Genomic DNA, 25000 nt, shown 5'->3' on the forward strand with positions numbered 1-25000 from the left:
TTGCTGGCAAATAGCAATGTCCCGGATGTACTTCAATTTTGTCGAGCGCGGAATGGCACATCCAGATTTCAACAGATTTTTTTTCTAAGTCTTTAGCTACATCAAAGTTCAAAGCAACTGACGCCAACAGCAGCTAGAAATGTCTAGTCCATTGCACGTATAAGCCCTAAATTGATGTGGCTAAAGAGTTTTGCTGTCTAAAGCAAGCACAACATTATCGCCACAGGGCAAACGGCCTTCTGTTACGGGACTAAATGTGACCCGTACAGTTTACACATCTCCTCAAGCCCGCCTCACGTACGATAATGGACGACGCTTACGAGCAAATCGTTAGACTTGAGCCTTCACTGGACTTAATGATGTCCTCGGGCAGACTTCCTTTAGACAGCAAATACAGAACGCTAATCGGTCGCTCCTTGTCAGAGTCACGGCGTGAACTGAATTCAGACGAGTGTAGCCTGGGCTAAAATTCACGCAAATTGAAAAGGGGGTTGGGGCGGGGGGGGGGGGGGGGTGGTCGATAAATGATGAAAAAAAATAACTAAATAAATGAAACATGCGGCAGGGAGTTTCTACATTCCATGCTAGGTAAGATTTACAAGTTGCTGTCATAGCGAAAGCAGAAAAAAAAATGAAAAAAAAAACAACTAAATCAAAAAACACTTGATTCAGTCTTTAACACCGTTTTCATAAATCCAGACATATATATATATAGGCAATTGTGGAAAACGAGGACGGACAACTTCGAGCGAAAAAAAAATATATATATACAGTAAAAAATCTAAGAAATCTAAAAAAAAGTTTAAAAATTTAATAAAAATAAACGTTTCGGTCAAAGACCTTCATCAGTTGCAGTGCAAGTGAATAATAAATTACAATAACCTTAAATAAATTTACAGTATAAAAAATGACATAATATTACAAAGATGATTACATAACGGGGCGTGGTAACACATGAAAACGAAAAAATTAACCAATGATAAACAATCGGTGATTACTAAGCGAGATACTATGACAATGCGGTACAAAACTCAAAAGACACAAACCAAATAAGAATAAATAATCGAATATAATACAAATAAGATTAATATCAAAAAAGTAACGCGATTCGTCGAGTCAGCCGAAAGTGTGAAGGGACCCGCGTGTAAAATATTCAATGTTCAAAAAAGGCGGTCCCAAAATCCCCAAACAAAGCCCTTGAAACTATGCCGCGGCAAGGCACAACAGGCGCCCTAAACAGGGCCCTTAAACAACAATAATGTAATAAATTCCCCGATGGGGGCCCCTGAGAAAACCTAGCGCTAACAAAGCTAACAAGATCCAAGGTCAGGGCCTTTGAACACCTGAACTGAGATAACCGCCAAATTTACAAGTTATTTTTGCGCTAATTGTAGTTTATTCTTTTTTTCGAGTGGAATTCCTGACGTTTATTCAAGCCAAAAGGTGCCAGAGAGAACAACTGTGCACTCCAATATGCCTCTTTAGTGATTAAAAGTTTTTCGATGTTACTTGTATTGTTTGCATTTATCTGCACTTGATCAATACACTGGAAAGAAAAGTCGTTTAAGTCGTGCGGTGTTCTGTTGAAATGTACCGCTACCTCACAAGTCTTTTTCTTGGTCAGCATAACAGACTTGTGGTTGCGAAATCTAACTCTAAAATCCGTTGTTGTAGAGCCAATGTATTGTAAGTTACATTTCTTACACGAAGCCAAATAAATGACATTTTTTGAATCACAGGAAAGTTTCAATCGTATCTTATAGCTCTTGCCTGTTTGAAAACTTTGGAAAGAATTTGATTCAACAAGGTAGTTGCGACAGAGATCACATCTTGTTCTTTTGCATTTAAAGCAACCCTTAACCTCAACAACCTCTTCAACCTTAGTGTTAGAGCCATAACGAGATGGCGCTAACAACTCCTTAAGGTTTTTAGATCTTCGAAAAGAGGCTATGATGGAATTTGGCGGAAAAAATTCTTTTAATTTGGGGTTGGATTCCAAAATACCTAGGTGTTTTCTGATGATGCGACCAACATCAGGTAAATTTGGATTAAATGTTGTTACAAATGGAAACAATTTCTTCTCAGCTTTGGCACGAGTTCTAAGTAAGTCAGTTCTAGATGTATTTAAGGCTTTAGAAAATTGATCTTCCACTAGTTTTGTGGGATAACCCTGATTGACTAGATAACCCTTGTATTCAGTTGTTCTCTCGGCAAGAAATACTTGTTCAGAGCAGTTTCTCTGTAACCTAGTTGCTATGCCATAAGGGATAGCCTTGAAAACGTGTTTGGGGTGAGCACTTGATGGTGGAAGATACAAGTGGCTATCAGTTGGCTTTGAATAAACGTCTGTCTGGATGAAACCCCCGATGAGATGTAAAGTTAAATCTAGCACGTGAAGCTCGCGTTCAGAAAAAACTAATTCAAATTTAATGGTAGGATATAGGGAATTTATAAAGTCAGTAAACTCATGCAGTGCAGGAAGGCCTTGTTGCCAGAGATCAAAAACATCATCACGGTATCGCCACCATAAAGTCGGCTTTATGGGGCCAGAAAATTTAGCTTGATAATCTATTTCCCCCATGGCAAGATCCGCGTAACTACAGGCGTTCTTTGGGCCCATGGCTGTGCCATGAATTTGTAGGAAAAAGTTTTCCTTAAAAACCGAGTGATTGCTCTTCAAACAAATTTTGTATTGATCAAGTGCAGATAAATGCAAACAATACAAGTAACATCGAAAAGCTTTTAATCACTAAAGAGGCATATTGGAGTGCACAGTTGTTCTCTCTGGCACCTTTTGGCTACAATTAGCGCAAAAATAACTTGTAAATTTGGCGGTTATCTCAGTTCAGGTGTTCAAAGGCCCTGACCTTGGATCTTGTTAGCTTTGTTAGCGCTAGGTTTTCTCAGGGGCCCCCATCGGGGAATTTATTACATTATTGTTGTTTAAGGGCCCTGTTTAGGGCGCCTGTTGTGCCTTGCCGCGGCATAGTTTCAAGGGCTTTGTTTGGGGATTTTGGGACCGCCTTTTTTGAACATTGAATATTTTACACGCGGGTCCCTTCACACTTTCGGCTGACTCGACGAATCGCGTTACTTTTTTGATATTAATCTTATTTGTATTATATTCGATTATTTATTCTTATTTGGTTTGTGTCTTTTGAGTTTTGTACCGCATTGTCATAGTATCTCGCTTAGTAATCACCGATTGTTTATCATTGGTTAATTTTTTCGTTTTCATGTGTTACCACGCCCCGTTATGTAATCATCTTTGTAATATTATGTCATTTTTTATACTGTAAATTTATTTAAGGTTATTGTAATTTATTATTCACTTGCACTGCAACTGATGAAGGTCTTTGACCGAAACGTTTATTTTTATTAAATTTTTAAACTTTTTTTTAGATTTCTTAGATTTTTTACTGTATATATATTTTTTTTTTCGCTCGAAGTTGTCCGTCCTCGTTTTCCACAATTGCCTACAAATTTCATTACTCGAGGTTTGGACTACGAATCCTTTTGGATCCTTCTGGCGCGTGGCATCCCTGTTGGCTCGAAGCATCTTAACTTTTATATATATATATATATATATATATATATATATATATATATATATATATATATGCGGAATTAATGGTCGTGCTCTTTGTACCACTTGTGACGTCATCAATTTAAATGTTATCAGATATTCTTGATAAGCAGATAGTAGTACTAGGCTAGGCCTTTCCGTACAATAATCAGGTTTAGATATCGACGACATTCCGACGTCGCAAATCGAAAAACAACGTTATCAGTTTTGGTGCAAAAACGGTGGTAAAATGGTCCTCTACGCCTATGATTGATCAAGGTCCATTTCTAGGCTTCGCCTGTAATTAACATCCAACTTTTCACGCAGCCAGAAAGAACATGCATCGCAAAAGGTGTCCAGTGTGAAAGGGCCGAGAAAAACAGAAAGGAAAGGGGCAACAAACAAAATTGAGAACGGTTAATGACAAAAAAATAGAAGTCCAAATTTTGGTTTATGCGCATGCCTGGAATTGAAATATTGCTCAATTTTGTACCTAATCCTTGAAAAATCTCTACTTTTAGTAAAAAAGCTTTCTTAGCAAAACTTAGGCTTATTTAACGTCATGGCAGCTAAAAAACCTGACTCAACGGTTAAAAACGGTTATTTTTTTGGCGAAAGTTTGGTATTCAAAGGGTTAAGCGCATTAAAGTTTTATACCTTTTAAAAGGAATTAGCCGTAATTATGATTATTCAGCTTTCAAAAAATATACGGTTTATAGGGGTTTGTGTTGAAACAAAGAGCGCTAGAACGATCCGCGCGCAGACGGCCCCGGTGGGTTGGCTGATACCTTAAAGAAGTACGCATAGGTTAGCTCATATCGATCATCATGTACTGGGAAGTTTAAGGGTTTGCTCATAGAGCACTTTGATTTTAATTTTGACCTGGTTTAAAAGTTGACTTTGTTTGCCGAAAGACACAACAAGCGTTCGGATATCAAACTTTAGTATAATAGAAACAAAACAAAGTGATCTTTGAGAAATCGGAAACACGCTCTTGAAGGTCATTGTATAATCGCGCGCAATCGTTGTCTATCAGCGAGTACGACATAATAAGTCAAATTCTTGTCGCATTTTGGTTGATTCTTGTTTATGATCTGTTGGAGGACATACGCCTAGATTACGTCGTCAGCATACTTTTTTGTTCCTTTATTATATAAAACAAGAAGATCCCAAGGTGCCGTGCGTCTGTTTAGTAATTTAATAGATTACAGAAGACCTTGTGGTGGAAGAATGTGCATGTGGTAAGAGCAAAGCAGTGGCACACGAGGCAATAGCTAAGTGTGTCACTGATGTTCTCAGTACATTAAATGTTAAATGTGGATGGGAGTTATTTTAAGTGTTCCAATGACGGAACGGCGATTATCCAACAATCGCAAACATCCATTGCTACATATTTTGATGCACGAACAGTCGCCCTTAATTATCGCTTGATGCAGATCAGCATTAAGGCGTGGAAACGTTCCTATTTACATCAAATAATCCATCAAGAAAACCATACTGTCATGGTACTAATTTTATCAAAACGCGTTCAGCGTATTCGAGCAAAACAAGAAGCTAGCTATACTGAAGCTTTCTTTGTATAATCTTAATCCTGAATGTATCAAACATCGGAGACTGTGTTTAACCACATTTCCATACATCGAGACGCGTAGCCAGCAGCCATTCAAATTTATTGGAACAAAAGAAAGAGTTTACATCAGAAAAGAATTCGACTCCCATAGGATTGGCTTGGGACACCAACATGTCCGCCGTTTCATTGCTTTGAGACACCAATGTAGCTGCCTTTACGTCGTGGAAACATGTACGACGTCGTGTACGACGCGCAAAGGGGGATTTATGACGAATTTTGATTTTGACGAGCATTTGATAAATCTTTAGAACAGAATTTAAAGAGGATTAATTTACTGGTAAAAAGGTAAGAATCTATGCTAGTTTTTTGTATCAGATATCCTAAGGTCACTTGTAGTTCTTATGTTAAGAGTTTTCAAGTTGAAAAGGTCTAAAATCTTAATTGATTAAATTCATGGGAATGTTGGGGTAGGAAAACTGGACGTCAGATCCTGAGCATTTTCAGCATTTTCAGCATTTTCAAACAAAGCGTAACCAACATAATCAAACTGGCATACATTATTAAACTGACAGATCTTGTTTCATGATTCAAGCTTTTGCCATGTTTACGGAGCAAGGCTGGCTCACCGACGAAGTAATTAAACGAGTTATAATATGCTTTCTGCTACTGAATCCACATTTTTTTTTTCAGTGTTGTTTATCATGAAACTAAGATTGAATATCAGAATGCTTCCATTTTGGAAAGAGATTTTCGATAACGACGGAAGCTTGTCAGTTCTGAACAAATTGTAAACCATGGTCAAGCAAACGAAATAGACAAAATATCTTCCGTCACTTACTTATTATTACCTTCCTTTTTCCATGAAAGGGGTCGAATATTAACCATAGAAATATCTCACATTTAAACATCAAAGCAGTTCTCCTATAACCCGACACATTTGTTAGTTTTTGGGGAAGTAGTGTAGTGCAACATTCGTCTTAAAGGGGGTTTAAACGAATAAACTTACGTTCTAAAACCTTACCTATGAATGCAATATGGCGATCCGTGGTTGGTAGTGCGGTTTATAGTTTATTTACAAGCTTTAGTCACGATATAAATGCTTTTTATCGGTTCTTTTGACTCATTAGAGTTGCAATTCATTTTTGAGAACTTTGTAAACAAAACTGAACTATAAAGGACATCACAACAGGTTTCAGTTTTATTTGTGTTCGGCATGGAACCCTGCGTTTAAATTATACGTTTTAAAATAATTGATAGCTTCGAATGGGGTCACGTTAATACATCGAGTAAATGCTATCGCAGGTCTATAACATTCAGACCTGCTGTTTGCATTCATTCCTAATTCTGTTTGAAAGGGCATTAGCAAACGCCACCTACAGCCATAAGCTGCCTTACTACTTCCAAAATGAGAGGATTTTTCGCAGCATAAACAAAACACCGTCGAAATAGCGTGTGAGTAATCTCCTTTGGAGATCGCTCTTGAAGCGGTGAAAATCCAGATTGACAACAGCCATGCGTTCAATTTATTACGACGGTACTTAGTTTAATTTTTTAGCGCCGTTTTCTTGGGGCAATTCACCTTAAAAATGGTTTGAATGGTAGACTGACAAAACGAAAGTTCGAGAAAGCCGAAAGAAGTCATTATTTAGTCGGGGCTTTTTTGAATATTTGATCAGTTACGAAATGGATGATTACAATAGTATGTTTTGAGTTTTGACTGGACTTGTAATCAAAGCTAACAGCCGCTAAAAATATTGCGATTTAAACCCTTTGAGAATAGTATTTCTTCCCGAGCACTTAGGCAAATAAAGCACTTCCTCAATTAATCCGCCACCTCCGATGAAACGGCCTCCTGAAAGGTGAAAATTGAAATAAACTCCCTTTAAACAGGTACAATGTAATCTTTTGTAAAAAGGAATCCCTGAGAGAAAATTTTCGTTGCTCTCGATACAGTGGTGAGAATTTACAGTCTGTAAACGTAAACCTTGCTTCTAAGCTTTACATTGTAGTGTTGCAATGGGAAATCACAGATTTTGTTTAGGTCAGCTCATTGGGTTTTAATGACTAGGTGCTTGATGTTGAAAAAACTCACGACAATTGTTTAAGGAATAAAAATGTTGTTTCCTTTATTTGAGGAACACTGAAAAATATCCGGTTACCACGTTTGGGTAAACTATTCAACAAAGTCACGAAAGCACGAAGTAATTTTGGCGAAAAAATGGGATGCGTGGGAGAGAATCTGAGACTTCCATCAGTTCTTAAATGCTCAACAAAACAGTTGAGGTTTACTATAATTAGTAATAATAGCATAGTAGCACACATTTTGACGGCAAAGATCCTTTTTGTGAGTATTTTACAATTTAGCAATTCTTGAACACTTACATGTATTTGGTGTCAACACTATACTTTAACCTGTGAAAAAATATAGTTCCTGGAAGAGAAACCATATTTTTTTTTTCTTGGGGTGCCACGCTTAAATAATCCAATGACCCTTTGCGGCTAATCATAAAGAAACGGGTCATGTTGCAGCTCTGGTAAGGTCTCACATGAATGGCTTGGAACCCTTTGAGAGGGCGATAGAACAAACAACCGAATCAATATAGCCCAAAAACAATAACAGCTGCTATAATGACAGTGACAAATAGAATTACAAGTTTACGGGAGTTGCTACACTACCGAAAGAAACAGTGTGCTTTCAATATTATAATATGGCTGTTTCTTGCAAAAGGCTCTTCATACAAAAGTTTAACTCTTTAGGTGCCTGCAGGTCCTCCACAAAGCGCGCTCATACGTACTCCATACGCCATGTAAGGGGGCCTGAGGGTAACCCTGGCACTGCACTGCATGCATTGTGTGTCAGCCTACGCGAGCTGACTCGTCTAAGGCCCGACAGGCAAATTGACGTCGCCGGCGTCAACATTTCTTTCAGCTTGCGCAATTCACAACAGCTACCAAAATATTCTCAAAACGTTCCCACAAGTGAAAACAGGTTCAATAAAGACGATTCGACGTAGTACTTATTGACGGAGATCGCTCGGGCGCTGTGTCCATTTAATTTGCACCTGCAGTGGCTGCCCTTGCTTCGCTTGCCATGACCTTGGTTCATTATTGTAAAATTTCCTCTTTTTTAAAAAAATGATACGTGCTTAACGTATTTTGACACTAAAACTAGAACTGGGAAGTGAATCAAAGCCTCAACACTTTAGTTGATTATTTAACGTGCTCTCGTCACCTGCTTGGTTAACAACGTATTGATACTGAAGAGAGAAAGTTATTTGTTGAACATTGCATTTTCTTGGCTCTCTTTCGACCTTTTTGTGCATTTTTTTTGTATTTCGATGCTAAACTCTTCTACAGGCGTACATTGGATTCGTGTGTTCCTGAGTTATTATCTTAGCTACGACTTTTTTAATGAAATTTAACTCCTTCCCTGAATTCGATGCTTTCCTCTCTCGAGTCCTATTCGGTTTCTAGTTTTATTAAATCATTTGTTTCCTTTTGACTTAATAATCTTTGCTTTCATCACGTTTTATCTTCAATACTCAAGTTCCGAAAAAATGCTTTTGTGTTGTTGGTGGTTACTTTTGATGATTTCGTCGTTGTTTAATTGTCTTGTTCTTCGTCACCTTCGTCTCTTTACACTCTCCTTCTGCTTTCTACGCAAGCGGCACACATATACCACAATTTTCTCAACGCTTGAGGTCTTCAGAACAAAATGGGTATCAAACATCACCTCAAAAAGCATTTCGGTAAAGATGAACTATATATTTTGCGCCACGTTTGATATATCAATATTGAAACATGGCTCCGAGGCCTTCTATTTTTGGTGTTGTTTTCTTTGTATCCAAGTCCCTTTTCAGAATTGAGAGACAAAAAAAAAAAAAAAAAAAAAACTTAAAAAATTTACAATTCTGACCCGAAAGCCTCGGGGGCAAGTTAGAATATTGATACATCGAACGTGGCCTATTGAGGTCATTTTAACGCTAAACGTGTGTAGAACGTTTTCTGTGCGCAAAATCGTCTTCGCACAGTAAAAACTGCGCTCATGGTGACTGGGAACAACTTAATGCATTGTGATTAATTTAATCTAAAGGTTTGACTCAGAGCGACGAGCAAAGTGAATGAACACAACTCGTCGTTGTTTGTGGTCTTTGTATCGTTTAATCAGTCGTTACACTAGAAGATGTTCTTGATCAAATAGAGGCTTATAAAGACAGTGTACAGGTAAGAAAGCGCTTTATCTGCCTTAAAGAAATGTAAAATGTGTGAGGAAGTATGGGTTATCACGCCCGTGTTTGTGAGTGATAAATGGGGGCGCGCAGAGAAGTTTCATGGTTTCTCATTATCTCTTACATTTCTACATTCCAATACCGCAATGGTTGTCTTTTTTGTTTAAAGATGATTTCCAGTCCGTACTGCGCACTGTCGAGAATTTGCTTTTTTTGTTTTGTTTCATGTAAGACATCACAAAGTGTAAACATTTCGATACTACTTACATGAAGTAAATTCAAAGTTTCGAAATAAGCGCCATTAAGGATATGATGCGAATTAAAGCGGTCGAAGCTGTATAATTTATGCTTCGTTCTTTCTCATATCACTTGATGAAAGACCTTCGCAGCTGTAAAAATCAGTGAAGCTGTTGGAAAAAGAATTTGAAAGGCCTCAAAGATAAGGTATGTGGTTCGTAACGAATAACATCGAGACTTATGTATATGAACATTAGGGTGCTGAGACTGCGCAGTACGGACTGGAAATCATCTTTGATCCCGACATACATTAACGCACATGCAGTTAGTGCGTAAGATTGTTACCGAAGAGAGGAGGAAAGAAAGCAATGAGAGTATTGTTGACTATCATGGAGATTGCGGTTTGTGACCAGATGCAGTTGAGCTGTAATTTTCCAAAACGGTTGAAGATTTGACGCCCATAGTTCAGCGCAAGGTATAAAACCATATTCCATCAATGTCGCATAGATTGCAGTGATTAAAACGCTAGTTACTTCCATTATCTGACTTTAATTATTTCCGTTATTTGACTTCATAATTAATCATATTTGACTTCATAATTATTGACCTCAGTGTTTGACCTTATTTGGCAATACGACCACAGTTAAAACAGTAACTTAGATTTTCAGCTACCCCAATAAACTGTGAGACTTTCCATGCACTGATTTGAAGTATCAAACGAAGAAAATGTGATACTTTATCTAAAAAAAATGTTACAATTACAGTTACAACTTGCTATGCACTCTTTGTGCACTCAAGCGTCACGATTGGTGTCTATAAATAAACTTGAAGATTCGAAACCTTTGTCCTGGGAAGCTACACAAGAACAAGGTTCGACTTTGTTATTTTTTTAATCCTATGAAGCGTTCGTTTGTCCTTTAAAACGTTAACTGAAGCTTCAACCATGACAACTACCAACTGACGACAAACAACTGAATTTAATACTGATCATCTGATAAAAGTAACTACTATTATGGGGTAGTCTTAAAAGGTAACATCCTCCTTGGTTACAGGTTATAGACAACAATTAGCACTGTTCGTCCAAATAAATTCGACAATTTTGCTTTTGTCCTTTCAAGAAGAAACGGTTTGGACTCGGGTACTCGTAATACACGTAAAACGAGGAGCTTAAATTACTACAAACTTGTTATCATCTAACCTGTTTCCATGAGGGAAAGGAACACCAATAGTCCGTTCCAATCGTCGTTTGAGCATTGTCCAAGTTAAAGGTAAAGAACTGAGTTCGAATGACTCAACTAAATCTTCAAGTGTCATTTAATAGTACAACATAACAGATCAATTAACGGCCTAACGGAAATAACCTTGATAAAGCGAGATCTCCATCCCAGAGTAAATCTCGTGCCGAATCTCCCAAACTCTCCTACTAAGACGTCAATGTTTGTAGGACGTGAGCATTACCACTTTCAACTGGCTTATTGGAGGTATTAGTCAATCTTGAGTTTGAAAAATTATCTTAAACTCACGGCGTTTTTCACTCTTTGTTGTTGTTGTTTTTCTTTTCACTACTCGCAAAAATTATAACAAGTGTTATTCCTGGTGACGTTTATGGCTCTTTCGTAACTTTTATATTATATGGCGACTACTAGTAAAATGGAAAACGTTAAAATCCTGCACCAACCGACCAAGATTTGTAACAATTCCTTACACTTGAACGGTCGTTAGCTCCATTCTTCTACCAGTTCCTCTTTACAAGAGAGTTTATCAGACAGGTACATGATGCTAATGATGAAATTATGTCACAACTGTCCCTTAGTCTTTTCCAGGGAAGTCATTTTCCCCTTTTACATCTCCGTCTTCTTCTTGCACCGGTTCACGGAGTTTGCCTTTTACCCCAGGACACTCGTGTTCAACAGCACGGTCATTCTCGTGATTGCAGATAAGCGGACTCTTCTCCGTTACGAAAACATTCCTTTCTTCTCTTGGCGGGTCTCTGTTCTGTTCATAACAGTGACAGCATCTGCACAGGTGAGCCCTTTGGATAACTGACAGTCGCATCCAGAAACAAACAAAACAAATTACCACGACGAGAACACCAAGAAGACTCGGCAAAAATATCTTCAGCACCCAAATCAAATCTAAAATAAATCATCATATTTTACCCATTAGCTCAAGGTCAAATGTTAAAAATGTGACAGAGTTAATTTTCGAGTATATGAACTACATTTTACAAACTTAGCAGTTAATAATGCATCAACAGGAATTATGACTGTGTTTTGAGGCGAAAGGACAAAGTTAAGCCGGGCGCACGACATTGATAAATCACATCAAGAAAGGAGGGCTAATAATGTCTGATGCCGAGTCTATGATAAAAGCACAAAGGATACTTAATTCTGAGGAAAATATTTGCGTTTGATCCAGCTGGTTGGACGTCTTGATTTTTGTCTTTATTTTTGTTTCACTGTAATTTTGGTGATACAAAATTACAAGTGGCCCTTCCAGATTTTTTTCTTACAAAGAATGCTAGGTGCTTTCCATTCTATGAAACATTCTGGGTTAAATCTCCGGGAATTTCTAATGACGAATGGAACTACAGGTTTCCGAAATTTCCGGAAAAGAGGACAACCTCGCGATATATATCCAAATTTTCGGACATTTCTCAGCAAGAATTTTGCGTTCCTTTTCATTTTCCTCCCGGAATTTCCTCCTGGAATTTCCAAAAACTTATATATAAATGAAATAATTGAATTTAAAAACAAAAACGTTGATTCCCCATTATGTTACTTCTGTGAAAAGAGCGTTTCTTTAACACGAGCCGTATTTGCAGGGGATTTGTAGCTATGGAGACTTTTCCAAGCTGCAATGCGCTACGTTGTTAGTAACTGTGACCTAGAAAGTTAACGTTTATGTGAGAAACTCTACCTGAAGGACCAGGCGACGACGGGGATCCAGGCCTAGATGATGTGGTTTCAGGCTCAGATGACGGTGTAGTGCTTGAGAAGGGTCCTGACTGGGATGGAGTGGTCGAAGTGGGCTCAGCTGATGATGAGGGAGTGCTGGGATTGGGTCCTGGCTTGGTTGGGTAGGTAGGTAGACATTTATTTGGGCATCCGCAATAGCTTGTTAACTGGAAAATCTGTCAAACGATACTATTTGGGATTATTTAGGAACTAAACAGAATTATCTCGCCGTTGCTCACTTTATCGTTACTTCACAAAAATCTGAATATAATATAAATTGAGATTTAATGCATTCTTTTCACCCCGCGGCGAAATTACTCGTGCAAAGTGTTGAGCAGAAAAAAAAACATAGGCACGCAAGGCGTGCAGGAGTTTTTTTTTGTGAAGTCTCGGAGATAGAAGCATTCATGGAACTGTTTACAGTAATGATTGGGTTAATTTGACAAGTTTTTTCGGTTGCGATGTACAGCAAGAAAGAAACTGGGAATTTAAGCTGTGCATACGATGTTACATGGGTAATGGTAAGATCACTAAATAGTAAGCCATAACATGTTTGACTGACCAAACTACACGATCTGACACGTCTCCAGATTACTATAGATACCATCTTATTTTCTAACCGGCAATTTCATTCGTTCTTTGATACAACCCACACTGTGATTTGTGTGACACGCGGACATGCATAACTGACTCACCGATCACATAGCCCTTCCAGCCCCCAAGAGTAATTTTTGCTCAAAAATACTCAACTTAAGATAACTTTTCGCATTTTATACAAGTCGTAGGTTTACCTTTTTTACACAACACAACGCAACAACACTACTTCACCGAAAATTGAAAGAAAGAGAAAAAAAACCTCTCTGACACGTTGAAAGTCTGATTTAATTGCACTTTAACTTGATGCCACACAGTCTTCAAAGAACATTTGAACAGTTTCCATAATTCTACCATTAAAAGAATGTCATAAAATGCCCATCAAATAAAAATATTAAACTGCTACTGCAGAGACGTAAAAACCGTCTGAAAGCTTCTTTATTGTTTAATATCCTGGGAACAATAGCCGATAACTTGTCAGCTCTAATTGAATTTACTCCCATAAAGAAAAACAAAAGTGTTAAGTTACCATTTGTAACTAAAGATAGCAAACATCTCGTGGGAACAAGTGGCGACGATTCGTCAGCTCTAATTGAATTTACTCCCTTGTGAAAAACAAGAGTGTAAAATTACCCTTTGTTACTAAACAATAAAAATATCTCGTTCTATTTGCATGCAACAAGAACAAAACAATCGTTACCTGCACTTATTATTGTAAACATTAGAACTGCTTCAAATCTAAATAGTCTCATCTCCTCTAAAACATGTCCTAAGAACTAGATGCGTCTATTCGTGACCTCTAATTGAATTTACTCCTTGTGAAAAACAAAAGTGTCAAGTTACCTTTGTAACTAAAATAAAAATATCTCGTACCATTTGCATACTACTAGCTCATGAACTGTTTCAAAACTCAAGGCTGATCTCGTTCATAACTTAACTCCTCAGCCTAACCCACAGAAAATGTCGAAGTAAGCCCAATATATAGATACTTCCTCTTCTTTTATACAAGAATAAATATGGCCGTTCTAAACTGTATCGGGATCAAATCTTCTCACGTACCATTTACCTTTACAACAAGAAATTTGATTGGCTGTTTATAGTAGATCCAATCTGATTGGTGTGACGTACATACATCTCTCACTCACTCACTCACTCACTCATCCATTGACCCGTCCATAACATACCCCGACGCGCCGACTAAGAGGCATTTTTTTTTTTACAAAAAAATAACTCAAAAATCAATTCAAGAACCTCATAAAAGATTATTAAGAAGTTATGAAATTCTACATGTTCTCACCAGGCTATCTTCGTGTACGAGAATAAATTCATCTTGAGCCTTTGAATCATTGTTACACACTAAATTCACTGTGGATTCTTGACCAGCGTACGGTTTGGTCCTTGAGAAAAAAAAAGGGACTACATCAATAACAACTTGTCAAGAATACACAATATAGTCAAGCATAGATTAAAAAGACTTCGACAGGGGAACAGTGGATGAGGGGGACGAAGACATTTCTTTCAAGAGAAACTTCTGATGTAAATACCGCGTGTAGTAGCTCCATGGCTAGTGGCGAAGTGCATGTACATTTTGCGACTTCAAGCCAAACTCACTCAGTTCAACCAATTATGCCAAACTGTCAGTTTAGCAATTGTACAATTAATTTCAACAATTACAACTAAAATTTATGGAGTTTTCCTTTCATGCCTTCTACAACTTTTGAAAACTCAAATGGCAAGATTGTCTAATTTCTAGCCAGCTTTCCTTGAGGGAAAATAAAAGCCATTCAACTCGTAAACGCTCGCGTGTGCTTGAGTTTATGTTCTTGGACATAAATAAGTTTTGGGCCCTTCTCAGAGCTCATTTTAACCCTCGCCTAGCGGCTTGGGCTAACATGAGTCTGAGTCGGGCCCAAAACATATTTATGCCCGCGAACATAAACTCTATTGTTTAATTGCAGACTTTCTATTGAGACTTGTCTATAGCTAACCAATCCATCACATAGCTTCTAACGTAGAGATTGTGAATTATTTCACCTCCAGAGTCAATTCTCAGTCCTGGTGTGTGACCAGTCCAATGGAGGCTACCGAGTAGAAGGTAGTGGGTCAATTGTGGGCTATTGTATTGCGCGATTGGAGAAAGAACGTAATGAATGTGGCGAAAGGCATGCATGTGAACAGCGTTAGACTCATGAAAAGAATTAAATAATTTTGTTATACCTCCCAAATCAAATACATTTTCCGATTGGAGGAGAACTTGTCACGTGTCGTGGGTCAAAACTCACTAACTCCCTAAGAAAACAACAACTTGAACTTTCGACTCGCGCGTGATCAGGTCGTGCTCCTTGAAACCGCGGCAAATTTGTGAGCCGCCGACGTCAGGCAAACGATTTATTCGCATTTTTTTTCTATTTTTGAGTTGAGAGGTATAACAAAACACTTTGTGACTGGTTCCACGGGAAACAGTGACTTTTGCTTCCTCTCGACCTCAATGTTCCCCGAGGCGAACATGGAGGGTCCGGGGAAACAAAACTCACTGTTTGCCTTGGGGCCAGTCATTAAGTGCTTATTCACACTGGAAATCCGCTATACTAGCTGACTGTTGAACCAGATGAGACCCAATTGAGCTATGAAGCCTTGACACGTTAAAAGCAGAGTGCTCTAGCTAACAACTCATCAAAGTAAGAGCAAGATGGCTCTAACTTTAATTTGTTGATGAAAGGATGGTGTGTGGTCATTCAGATGACACTGGAGGGAAAAATGCTGTTATCAGGTACAGTGCATTGTGCTCAGCTAGGTGACTACGACTTCTGAGTTTGTGTAATCTATGAACTCTGTTGTGTTACCACTGTATTTCTGTGAACTGTACTTGACCAATCATGCATGACATGAGTGTAAATCAAACAAGACCCAGATTTAACGACTTTCAAGAGTAATAATGTACAATGTGTCTTACTGTACGACAGTGATTGTCGGAAGATCACCACCATGCGGGTACATTTCAGGAAACTTAACGCGTCAAAAGGATCTTTTCATGAGGCCTGACAATATCTATGACAAAGGCCTACTCTCAAACTGTAATATGTGGCCACTCGATTGTCGTGCGACAGAGGAAATATGTCTTACGAACACAAACAGACTCACTGCTAAGAGTTGCGTTGATATGAATGCCCCAGTGGAGGTGTAGGGAGAAAAAGCAGGCCCTTGATGACCTGGCAAATAACAATGTAGATAAAGGGAGAGAATAGAAGGAGCATATGGGTATGGGTATTCAAGCCAACTGGGAGCTAGTCTCGTTGTGAACTCGTAATGTAATTAATCGTAGATGGTGAAGGTGTGTATATGACTACGTGAAAGTTTACATATGTTAATTGCGGGGGAAAGATTTAGTGACATAGGGATCATCGTATTTATCTGCGCAACGTACGGAGTTACGAAAATTAAGCCTCATACAATCTGGTTTGAACGGCATTCGAATCCATGACCTCTGCGATACCGTGCTTTGTCGGATATACACGAAGCACAACTTCAATTTTATAGCAACTTGTCATCCCACCTTCAATTGGGAAAATGTGAATTAAGAAAATATCAAAAGCAACAGTAAGGCCGGTCTGTTTTGAGACTGGAGAACTGCAAACTTGAAAGATTGGTTCATAGCTTCTCTCTGGCCAATTCTTTTCATTTTGAGCTCAGAAGCGTTTGTTTTGTTTATGTAAATAATGAAAAAGAGCGGATCGCGAGGACTTTTGTTTGATGGTTCCGATCAACGCCTGGTAGTAGGACAAAAGCTACTAACTATAAGGTGGGGTATGTATAACATATGTCTGATGTGCATAAATTAATAGCGGGATTAAAATTTGGGAATCTAGCAATTGAATTTAAGCCCATTACTTTACTCGTTCTTAAGCATTCACTCGTTAATATCTAGTACACTTCATATAGTATGGTTTACTTACTTTATAGGGTAAATCAGGGCGACCTTTCCGTTGCTAATGTCACATTTAACATCTCTTTGTTCGCCAATATCGTCATACGCAGGTTGCGGTACTTCATCGTACTTGCATAGCTGTAGATTAAACAAATGTGGAAGAGAACAAATATGCATTAAAAATAAAAGTTTGCAGTGCTACGCCGTATTCTCATTATATTTTTTATCTTTTCTTCATAGTTATTAGAAACTGTGGTTTTGAATGTGCAGACAAAAAAAATATATCATTTCAGTGGTACTGTGATATTACTTTCAACATTTACAATATACTGTACGAACCATGGAGACAGCCCATACTGTAAGGGGATGGGTAAGGATAAACTAATAAAATGGCCAAAAAGTTAAGTCCTGGCTAAGAGACCTTTATTTGAATTTCTAGCTACCTATTAAAGTTTCAAGGAGTTAATTAGCTGCATGTTTAACATCCTGATCATGCCCCTAAACATATCTCAAAGACGATACATTTAAGGACTGATTACAGTCAAACTGGATGTTCTTTTCATGGGAACTTTGCAAACTTCCGCGGGAACATTGGTATTTTGATTGACAGTTTATGTCGAGCAAGTTGCAATCCGCGCGAGCAAGTTGCTATCGCTTTCGCGCCGTTTTAAAATATCATTTGAAGAGCAGTTCTTACTGTGGTTTATGATGGCTAAGATACATTATAATCGTCCCAAGACGCTTGAGAAAAGGAAGAAAATAATTGCCCTGTGGACGTCTGGTTCAAAACAGGCACAAATCGCAGAAGAAGTTGGATTATCGCCTCAAACGGTATCCAATATTGTGAACAAATTCCGTCAACGCTGGACGTATTTCCCTGGAAAGCCTGGTTTAAAGGAACGAACAGTTTTTACCCCTGACATTGTTGAATTTGTAGAATACTCTAAACTTACTAACCCTAGGAGTTACACTTCAGAAATCAGGCAGGCACTCATTAGGAACGGAATATGTGCGGCCGCCAATGCTCCATCTCGCTTAACATCTCGAGCAACTTGCTTGCGCAGGTTGCAATTTGCTCGACTCAAACTGTCAATCAAAATACCAATGTTCCGGCGGAAGTTTGCAAAGTTCCCATCAAAAAAACATCCGGTTTGACTGAAAGATACTGGACCTGCGCATGACATCGAACAGTGTCAAGTTAAGGTACTCAGTTGTCATTGTGTAACAGGATATTTAAATTTAGTATAATTTCCAGAGGTGAATATAAGAATTGGACATTCTGATTGGTTGAAAAACTCATCATATGACGCTTTATAATCCATCAAATATTTTCGCTCGCGCGTAATTGGTCTAAACACGTCACGTGACCGAATATTTGTAAGTGGGGACATCAATCCTAATCCTGGTCCATCCCATAACAGAAAGCAAGCGGGAAAATGTTGTATGTGCTTCAGCTCTATTGCAAGTAATCGACGAGTAGTTCTCTGTAACATCTGTGGAATTATCTGCCATGTTAAATGTGCGAACGTATTCCATGTACGCGCTGATTCTGTCTGGCGATGTACTACCTGTCAATGTCAATCACTACTCTGGGAAGAGCTCCCTTTCTCAAATACTAACGTTTGGGATGTCGAATCTACTGAAAAAACAGGTTGCGATCAACACGAAGCTCGAGATGACTCCGTACTTGCTGCGTCATTAAAACGTTATTCTAAGAACACGACGATCGCATACTTAAACATTGACAGTGTTGCTGGATTTAAGTTCTTTGAGCTGAAATCATCCATACAAGAGTGTTTCTTTGACATCGTGGTTGTGGGCGAAACGAAGATCGATGACTCTTTCCCTGATTCACATTTTTATATCAAGGGTTTCAGGATGTTTCGTAAGGAGCGAAACACTACGAAAAATAAATTGATGGACAATCGATGTTCAGGTTAGCTTATTATTAAAACTAGGGCTGCATACGAGATGAACACGAACAGTTGCGTCTGTGTTTTTATGTTTCAGTCCGTTATTTAGTAGTCCTTGATATTCACCTCTGAATATTATACTAAAATAATTATTCACCTCAGGCTCAGTGAGCATTGGTAAATATTCACCAATGTTCACTTCGCCTTTGGCGAATAATTGTTAAATATTCATGACTGTCTAATTCCACTGAAAACCGGGTAGATAACTACAGTTTTCCTCCCTAATTTGTGACATTCAATTTCTCTTAGTTACGGAAGATGGTAATGAGAAAATATTACTAGCAGGAAACATTCAGTAGTCTTAATTACTTACAGCCACGTTTATGCATTTTCCTTTTCTTGAAGTGAGATTGTAGGGTACACAAGGACTATAACTGTAAACATAATTCGGGTGTGGTTCAAATCCTGTTTTTGTAAACCTTCAGAAGATTTGAAAACCAAGAGCATTAATAAAACAATTGAAAGAATGAATGGAAAGGAAAGTAGGGGGAAGGAATTAAAAAAATAATCAACTTCCAAACTTTCTTGAAGGGAGCTTGCCCCATGCAGGTGGCTAAAAGTCGTTTTTATTTTTAATCGAAGTTAATGATCTCATTAGGTTCTGATAACCGGCAAATGGAGTAGGTGACGGAGTAAATGTAAGAAATACTATGTGTAACCTGGGGTCGCAACAACAGTTGAACTGCACCCTGCGTATCAATGGCATTGCAGTGATCATGGCTCTGAATGCCCGTTGTAGCCTTGCAGAGAAAGTAATTGCTTAAGAGCGTAAATCCGAAAATATCGAGAATCGGCCGACAGAAGCGAAATAACGGATTTTTTCTTATTTGACCAAAAGAACCCATTTGGATAACTGTTTTCGGAAATGTCATCAAAAGGTTCGATTTCCTTTTCTTTTCTTCAAAATTTCCAAAACTTGAAGATTTGGCCACAGGGCCTTCAGCGGCGGCCATTGGACTTGAAATTTGGCACATGTTTAACATACTCGTATGGACGTACCAAACGTTTTCTTAACATGTCCTTTACACAGTTTGTGGGGCATCTCTCAAACTTTACTCGGGACTAAACTTTGTTTAAAAATGTTTTTTTCTACAAAATAGTTAACCTTCGGAAGCTGAACCATTTACGGACCTAAAGTGATAAGGCTAATATTAGCAAATTTTGAACTTGTCAAATGCTGTCTGTTATATTACAGTTAGGTAAATAAATATAACCAAATAAAAGCAGCTTCTTTATTCTACTCGCCTGGAAAAAATTACAGGTGGCCCGTAAAAACTGTTCCGTTGAGAGAATTTTCCGTGAGGTCAGTTTGACGCATATCTCACTTAATTATTCAATTGTTAATCATTGCGCAATTGTTATTATTTCCGACTATTTTTTATTTTATTTTATACATTCCCAATAACTCTTGGAAGGTAAAGAATTGAAATAAATCCAAGATAAGAAGTTCAAACAACTCAGCCTATCTTTCGACCAGTCTGTTTGTTTTTTCAATAGCAGTAGTACTTTATCATGAATCACGCAAACTATTTCACACGGTAGCGAACTTGACTATGGCTTCGATGGATCCTTTTTGACATGGATCTTATGTATTCTAACTAATAATTTTGTTTTAACGGATACATATAGCCACTCAAGCAATGGAAATACAAAATTCGTGAAACGTGAAAGGGATATCTTTAAACATAGACAACAACTATAATTAAATTAAACTAGGAACGTCGCGTTAAACTTTACAGTATCATTACCACTACTAAACACTTGCCTGCTTTGCTGTACTATTTTCAAATGCAAAATTTCAATTCAAGAAAACGTTTGAGATATGGTATATTCCAGAATCGGTGTATATTAGTAAGACGTTATTTATGTTTCTTACTTTATGATTAAATATTTCACTCGAGCTTCGGAATAAACTCAGTAGACATCATTAAATTAAACGGAAATCCTTGAGAACGTTAATTAACAGATTCATTCCTAGCTTTGGAATTCTCAATACGCTAGTCTTTTTGGATCTTCATCGCATTGCTACTTTTTTCATAAAGTTTACCTTCATGAAGGTACGATTTTCAGGCTAGTGGAAATACCTGTTCCTCAATCACACTCCTAACTTGTGTTGCGTGACAATGTGATCAGCGATTAATTTGCCCGAGATACGGATCAATATAACTAGCTACTGAGCGTGAGTGGTTCAGGTAAAAGTTATTTACAGCGAACACTTAACTTCACAGCGAACGCTTTCTGACTAACTATTTATATTCTTTCATGGCATGCGCATGTGATTATTCATCGCTAGTGGGTGGAGAGTGCGGTTCGAATAAAGAGAGACCCGCTGATATAACATGCGTCACCATACGAGAGTGCACAAAGGAAGTGTATAAATCATCTTGCATTTCTCAAAATCAGCGATGATTCCGATGTTGACTCCAAGTGAAAGCTGCTTCTTGCAAGGGCAGGTAATGTGCAATGATCAATTTACTGTAATCCTAAGCCACCATTTTAACCTGCCTTTCCAAAACATTATAACTCTTTCGCTGGCATAAACCTTTTTTTTTGTCTGCGTGCAGGTGTATTTAATTGATGCCTTTGACTTAAAAATGACCATATGTCCACATCATCGGGAATTATTTGGTTCACGTTGGCAATCTGGAAGGTCTATTTGCACTATCCCCGATGAAATTACTGCTCACAAATCCTCGTCAGCAAAAGGGTTGTGTGGCTTGCGGAGTAATCAGTCGGCATATGTTTACAGGCTCAAAACAGTCGTTACACCAACAACAATGGTTTTGGTACTTTAGTACCATGAGACTTACGTGAGCCCGTTGGAACAAGCTGCTGGGTTTTAAAGTAAACATATGCCGACTGATTACTCCGCAAGCCACACAACCCTTTTGCTGACGAGGATTATAGAATATAAATAGCTAGTCAGAAAGCGTTCGCTGTGAAGTGAAGTTTTTGCTGTAAATAACTTTTACCTGAACCACTCACGCTCAGTAGCTAGCTAATTATATCGATCCGTATCTCAGGCACGCAACACAATTCAGGGGTGTGATTGAGGAACAAGAATTTTCACTAGTCTGAAAATCCTATCTTCGTCAAGGTAAACTTTATGAATAAAGTAGCAATGCGATGAAGATCCAAAAAGACTAGCGTATTGAGAATTCCAAGGCTAGGAATGAATCTGTCAATTAACGTATTCAGGGATGTCTACTGAGTTTAATCCGAAGCTCGAGTAAAATATTTAATCATAAAGTAAGAAGCATAAATAACGTCTTACTAATATACGCCGATTCTGGAATATACCATATCTCAAGCTTTTTCGTGAATGGAAATTTTGCATATAAAAATAGTACAGCAAAGCAGGCAAGTGTTTAGTAGTGGTAGTGATACTGTAAAGTTTAACGTGACGTTCCTAGTTTAATCCCTTTCACGTATCACAAATTTTGTATTTCGATTACTTGAGTGGCTATATGTACTCGTTAAAACAAAACTATTAGTTAGAATGCATAAGATCCATGTCAAAAAGGATCCATCGAAGCCATAGTCAAGTTCGCTACCGTGTGAAATAGTTTGCGTGATTCATGATAAAGTACTAGTACTATTGAAAAAACAAACAGACTGGTCGAAAGATAAGCTGAGTTGTAAAAACTTGTTTGAACTTCTTATCTTGGATTTATTTCAATTCTTTACCTTCAAAGATTTAGTGGGAATGTATAAAATAAAATAAAAAATAGTCGGAAATAATAACAATTGCGCAATGATTAACAATTGAATAATTAAGTGAGATATGCGTCAAACTGACCTCACGGAAAATTCTCTCAACGGAACAGTTTTTACGGGCCACCTGTAATTTTTTTCAGGCGAGTAGAATAAAGAAGCTGCCTTTATTTGGTGATATTTAGTTACCTAACTGTAATATAACAGACAGCATTTGACAAGTTCAAAATTTGCTAATATTAGCCTTATCACTTTAGGTCCGTAAATGGTTCAGCTTCCGAAGGTTAACTATTTTGTAGAAAAAAACATTTTTAAACAAAGTTTAGTCCCGAGTAAAGTTTAAGAGATGCCCCACAAACTGTGTAAAGGACATGTTAAGAAAACGTTTGGTACGTCCATACGAGTATGTTAAACATGTGCCAAATTTCAAGTCCAATGGCCGCCGCTGAAGGCCCTGTGGCCAAATCTTCAAGTTTTGGAAATTTTGAAGAAAAGAAAAGGAAATCGAACCTTTTGATGTCATTTCCGAAAACAGTTAACCAAATGGGTTCTTTTGGTCAAATAAGAAAAAATCCGTTATTTCGCTTCTGTCGGCCGATTCTCGACATTTTCTGATTTACGCTCTTAAAACTGTTTTCCCCCTGCGAATATCATTTCATTCTTTTCATGTTTCAACCACATGTACGTTTCTATTGTTGAAACCCCGACTCCGAATAGAAGTCCTATTTTGTGATCTGGGTTAGTTCAGATATCCCTCTAATGTAGAAGAAGTAGACAGTGAATGCATGAAAAGCACATGTTATTTGCAGTTGCAATAACAAAAGAGCTGCTCCTATGTAAAACCGGTAATCATGGGTTCAATGCCCGTTATAGCCTTGCCATTGAAGCAATTGGTCAAAATCATTTGAACAATGCATATATCATTTCATTCATTTCATGTTTCAACCACAGTTTACATATATGTGCTTGTTGGTATCACTACGTCAAGAATTGTTCTATCCTATCCTAGGTTTATTCCTGTTGGTATTTTTTACACCCTCATCTCAGTGAGAACGTTAATAAAAGCTGGAAATATTCTGTCGTGATCCTGTTTGAGTTGTTGTTGTTACGATCTGTACAAGGACGTTTTAACGTACAGAGAATCTTACTTATTACATAATGTCATACAACAGTGTGGTCGTTTGATTCATTTCAATAAGCATTGATCAAAAATGATTTCCTACTTCTTTACATTGGCATAAATGAACAAACACTTGGCTCGTGGTATGTGAAAATGGGTTGCTTTTTGGTATCAGTATCGAATAAGCTTCTTGACGTAATATTGAATGCACAAAGGAAATTCGTAAATATTTTTGTGATGTTAATATGATAGTAATTAATGTAGATTACCTCGGTTTGCGATCTGTTCCTCGAAGAGGATATAAGCTGTATACTAATCCCTCTCTTGTCACACATGTACAGTTGTCTGGTAAGGTGGGTATAATGTCATACCCTCCGGACACAACGAAAAGCAAAGTATTTAGGATCACCAGCAAAAAATGCGTATTACGATTGTTCATTTTGACCTTAAAAAGAGAGAGAAAAAAGAACAGTTCGTGATTTATGGCACAACGTTGAGCGATCATCCTTTATTCTTTAATAATTCATTCATTCACATCACTTAAAAACAAAAACATTGCATCAGAACTGCCACAATTTGTTTTTTACCAATTTTTTTTTACTGGGTATTAATTTAGTAACTCTAAATATACATGAGCTGAGAATTACATGTGTTGTAAAGCACAACTATTACACTACTGTGTATTTAAAGGTGATAAACAAAAGGCGTAAACAATGGTCCATTTCGGAGTTACCTTTGCCTCTGCTTCACAACGAGTCTTGGTGCAAAACATCTCATATGAAAATGTGTTTGATTTGCATGAAAATGAAGCTGTAGTCGAAACGCATTTCATATGAATGGTTTCGCACGAAGACTCGTGAGGAAGGAGGGAACTCGGAAATGGCCTTTTCGTTAAAGTTCTTGTTGTAAAGCTAAATAATAAATACCAAAGATTCCTTACTAGGATAGGTCTTCCACCAACTACAGCGTCCGTGCTTGAGTAGGTCAGTTGATTTGTTCAATATTTGAAGATTCACGAATTGTCCTTGGATTAATAAATGTAGACTTATAACATTTCTACCTATACCAATATCTTTCCATGCCATAAGGTACATAATTAGGTTTTGACACTGTCTT

At 37.8% G+C, this 25000-nt stretch overlaps 1 protein-coding gene across 1 annotated transcript in view; it reads right to left on the reverse strand.

Moving 5' to 3' along the window:
* Positions 1-9782: 9782 nt before the first annotated feature.
* Positions 9783-25000, reverse strand: part of LOC145481422 (uncharacterized) — a 17439-nt gene continuing 2221 nt past the window's right edge. The window contains exons 2-7 of the mRNA XM_081459903.1: positions 24154-24329; positions 19364-19469; positions 17106-17215; positions 14450-14549; positions 12521-12734; positions 9783-11736 (exon numbers count right to left, since the gene is read on the reverse strand). Coding sequence (XP_081316029.1) covers positions 11411-11736; positions 12521-12734; positions 14450-14549; positions 17106-17215; positions 19364-19469; positions 24154-24329 — 1032 coding nt within the window. The 3' untranslated portion in view covers positions 9783-11410. The remainder of the gene's footprint in view (positions 11737-12520; positions 12735-14449; positions 14550-17105; positions 17216-19363; positions 19470-24153; positions 24330-25000) is intronic.

The sequence above is a fragment of the Orbicella franksi genome, chromosome 3, assembly GCF_964199315.1.
Source record: "Orbicella franksi chromosome 3, jaOrbFran1.1, whole genome shotgun sequence".
Lineage (NCBI taxonomy): Eukaryota > Metazoa > Cnidaria > Anthozoa > Scleractinia > Merulinidae > Orbicella > Orbicella franksi.